This window comes from Lucilia sericata, unplaced genomic scaffold, assembly GCF_015586225.1.
Source record: "Lucilia sericata isolate MDLA Ls3-8-SP2 unplaced genomic scaffold, ASM1558622v1 Contig002522F_arrow, whole genome shotgun sequence".
Classification (NCBI taxonomy): domain Eukaryota; kingdom Metazoa; phylum Arthropoda; class Insecta; order Diptera; family Calliphoridae; genus Lucilia; species Lucilia sericata.
Window position 1 is genome coordinate 3,557 of NW_023996293.1, and position 4,549 is coordinate 8,105.

The following is a 4,549-nucleotide window of genomic DNA, read 5'->3' on the forward strand; positions in this document are numbered from 1 at the left end:
TAGAAAGCTCATCTATCGCTAAAACTAGCTATTCGACGGAAAGGCCATCTATCGGTAGTTCAAGCTATTCTATAGAAAGCTCATCGATAGCTCAAACTGATGCTTATCCGGTTTTTATCGCTAAATCAGGCATTTCTTTTAGAAAGCTCACTGTATAGAGGTTATCAATCGCTACAGAAACTGTTTTATTGAACTATATCTCGCTGGTCTATAGAAAGCTCATCCATCACCTACTCAAGTTGTCCTAAAGCTCAATCATTCCATAATGACGATGCAAAAATTTGTTTTTTTTTTTCTGAAAAATATGTTTGTTCTTTTATTTAATAATTATTTATTTGTCTATACATGAAAATTGTATATTTAGTAAATATTTACAATATATTCATTAAATTACCTTTTTATTCATTGTTTTAGAAACACAAACCTTAATATTTAAACATAAATGAACAAAAAAAAAAAAAAAAAAACACTCTATTTACATAAAATAATTGAATAATTTCAATTTAACTCTTAAATTCATTCTAATAAAATTACTAAGTAAGAAAAATATTTATTTTTTATACAATTTATATAACTACTCAATAGTAATACTAATAATGTGTGTGTGTTTGTATATTTGTTTATAATTAAGTAAATATATTGTTAAAAAAAAATAATACAAACACACCTACACTTTACAATTTAATAACTAAATTTGTTCGTTTGTTTTTTCCAAAAATTTTTATAGATTTTCTTTTTTGCTGACAATATAGTAGAATAAAATGTTACAGAAACCTTAAATGTTTTTATAGTTATTTTTTTGTAGAAAATTGTATTTTCGATGTAATTTTATTACAACAATTTATTTTTTTAATGTTATTTAAAATTTAAACTATACAATTTACATTTTACTTAGTTACAACAGGAATTTGGTTCTTTTCTAAGGGGAAAAGAAAAAATCAAATTTATTTAAAAAAAAAATATTTATGATTCTATGGGATTATTGTCTTCATCACATGATATAATTTGATTTTAACCTTTTGCCTTTCGATGCCATTGTGTATGGATATGCATAAAGGTGAACCTTCACTGTCCGTTCGCTGTTTTTCGGGTGCACTATCGTGTCGTATAAGATTACAGATGGTGCCCAAATGATTGGACTGTCGGTCACGCAATGAAGAGTTTGCCACTTGTATTTGTGTTTCGATCGTGCTGCGTTTCCAATAGGGTTTGCGTTCAACTGCGAAAAAACATTGGGAGAAAATGGTAAAAATTATTGAAACAATTCCAAAAAGCTTTCAAAAAGTGAAATTAATCTAAAGCTATTTCAAGCTATTCAATAGAAAGCTTATTTACCACTATCACAAGCTGTTCTATAGAAAGCTTTTCTATCACTAACTCAATCTATTCAATCACTCTATGGAAAGCTTATCTATCACTGACTTAAGCTGTTCTATAGAAAACTCATCTATCGTTAGCTCAAAGCTGTTCTATAGAAAGCTCATCTATCGCTAGCTCAAGCTGTTCTATAGAAAGCTCATCTATCGCTAGCTCAAGCTGTTCTATAGAAAGCTCATCTATCGCTAGCTCAAGCTGTTCTATAGAAAGCTCATCTATCGCTAGCTCAAGCTGTTCTATAGAAAGCTCATCTATCGCTAGCTCAAGCTGTTCTATAGAAAGCTCATCTATCGCTAGCTCAAGCTGTTCTATAGAAAGCTCATCTATCGCTAGCTCAAGCTGTTTCTTAGGAAGCTCATCTATTGCTAGTTCAAGCTATTCTATAGAAAGCTCATCTATCGCTGGCTCAAGCTGTTCTATAGAAAACTCATCTATTGCTAGCTCAAGCTGTTCTATAGAAAGCTCATCTATTTCTAGCTCAAGCTGTTCTATAGAAAGCTCATCTATTGCTACCTCAAGCTGTTCTATAGAAGGCACTTCTATCGCTAGCTCAAGCTGTTCTATAGACAGCTCATCTATCGCTAGGTCAAGTTGTTCTATAGAAAGGTCATCTATTGCTAGTTCAAGCTTTTATATAGAAAGCTCATCTATTGCTAGCTCAAGCTGTTCTATAGAAAGCTCATCTATTGCTAGCTCAAACTGTTCTATAGAAAGCTCAACTAACTACTCTATGGAAAATTTTCAGTCGCTACCTATAGAAAGTATCTTTATTTTTAAATATTTACTCAACACTTACCTCTTGTTAAATTATTCGATGAATTTTTATTTAAAGTCAAACGGCTGCGTGGTGAATTCAATTTACTAGACGACTTATGCCAACAACAACATATGATTTTTTGAAAATATAAACGAAATCTGTAAAAGTAAAGAATATTAACTTTATATCCATAAAAATAATACACATTTCAATTTAAAGAAATTCCTACCTTTTGTTCATCCAATAATAGATAATGGGATTCACCATGGCATTCGACATAGCTAACCAGTAGAAACCCAAATACATATGTTGCACGTATTTCGCCGATGTCACCTGATTATTGTGATATGCATAGATAAAGAACAAATGATAGGGCAACCAACATATCGCAAATATTGAAACAATCGCTATAAACATGCGAACGACTTTTCGTTTTGATTTCATTGATTCCATTTGTCGTTCAGTGGTTTCACCAATCGAACGACTGCCCCATAATACACGTCCCATAAGAGAATAACAGATTAACATTACAACCATTGGTATGCCATATGTTATGACCAGTATTATGATGTTATAGCTTGAGGGAAGAATTACAGATTAAACGGAAGTGTGTTAGTTGTGTTATAAGTAAAACAAGTGTTTGTAGGTGTTTTTAAATGATTGTGGAAAATGTGTAAATATTTACCAATAATCTAATATAGATGTGGGATAACGACCATCCGGCCATAGCATGTAACAAACAGTTCGTTGTTTTCCATTATAATATCTGAAAAGTAAGGAGAAGAATTTTGAAGGCGGGCGAGATTAGTAAACAGTGGATGACAAAAAATATGAATTAGTAAAATTCCTTTAACTTAACTTTAAAGCTATAAAAGCAAAATTACTTCGAAAAAAAGCTTGAGCTTGGCTTGAGTAAGCAAGAGATTAACTATCAAAGTATAGCTCGGGAAAGCTTAAATTGACCTGAAGAAAGCTCATCTATTACTAGCTTAAGCTGTTCTATAGAAAGCTCATCTATCACTAGCTTAAGCTGTTCTATAGAAAGCTCATCTATCGCTAGCTAAAGCTGTTCTATAGAAAGCACATCTATCGCTAGCTAAAGCTGTTCTATAGAAAGCACATCTATCGCTAGCTAAAGCTGTTCTATAGAAAGCACATCTATCGCTAGCTCAAGCTGTTCTATAGAAAGCACATCTATCGCTAGCTCAAGCTGTTCTATAGAAAGCACATCTATCGCTCGCTAGCTCAAGCTGTTCTATAGAAAGCACATCTATCGCTCGCTAGCTCAAGCTGTTCTATACAAAGCACATCTATCGCTCGCTAGCTCAAGCTGTTCTATAGAAAGCACATCTATCGCTCGCTAGCTCAAGCTGTTCTATAGAAAGCACATCTATCGCTCGCTAGCTCAAGTTGTTCTATAGAAAGCACATCTATCGCTAGCTCAAGCTGTTCTATAGAAAGCACATCTATCGCTAGCTTAAGCTGTTCTATAGAAAGCACATCTATCGCTAGCTCAAGCTGTTCTATAGAAAGCACATCTATCGCTAGCTCAAGATGTTCTATAGAAAGCACATTTATCGCTAGCTCAAGCTGTTCTATAGAAAGCACATCTATCGCTAGCTAAAGCTTTTCTATACATACGTCTGTCGCTAGCTCAAGCTGTTCTATAAAAAACTCATCCATCAATAGCTTAAGATGTTCTATAAAAAGCTCATCTATCGCTAGCACAAGTTGCTCTATAGAAAGCTGATCTATCGCTAGCTCAAGCTGCTCTATAGATAGCTCAAGGCTGTTTAAAAAGATGTATTGCTAGCTCAAGCTATTTCAAAGAAAGCTCATCTACAGCTAGCTCAAGCTTTTCTATAAAAAGCTCATCTACCGCTAGCTCATGCTTTTCTATAAAAAGCTCATCTATCGCTTGCTCAAGCTGTTCTATAGAAAGCTCATCTATCGCTATCTTAATCTATTCTATAGAAAGCTCATCTGTCGCTAGCTCTCTATAGAAAACTCATCTATTGCTAGCTCAAGGCTATTCTGTAGAGAGCTCTTATGTCGCTAGCTTAAGGCTGCTCTATACAAAGCTCATCTATCGCTTGATCAAGCTGTTCTACAAAAAATCATATATAGCGGGCTTAAGATCTGGATTACTTCAAATTGACCTATAAAATTGTAATTTATCTCTAGTTAAAGAAGGCTTCTAGAAAGCTCATCTGTCATTAGCTTTTGCTGACCTCTATAAGGCTTTTCTTTAATTCAAGCGGACTTCTAGAAAGCTGTTCTTGCGCTAAGCTTTTCTGATCTATATAAGGGTTGTCTAATGCTAGCTTAAGCGTATGTATTGAAAGCTTACTGCTAGCTTTATTAGCAGCTAAATTTGATCTATGGAAAGCTTTTCTAACCAAGTTGTTGTTATGG

At 33.6% G+C, this 4,549-nt stretch overlaps 1 protein-coding gene across 1 annotated transcript; it reads right to left on the minus strand.

The window, feature by feature from the left end:
• Window positions 1–963: 963 nt before the first annotated feature.
• Window positions 964–2,896, minus strand: LOC119614032 (tachykinin-like peptides receptor 86C). The gene is given in 5 exon segments (XM_037970121.1): window positions 964–1,004; window positions 1,007–1,219; window positions 2,174–2,292; window positions 2,364–2,711; window positions 2,820–2,896. Coding segments are annotated over 5 exon segments (768 nt in total). The 5' UTR covers window positions 2,867–2,896.
• Window positions 2,897–4,549: the final 1,653 nt, after the last annotated feature.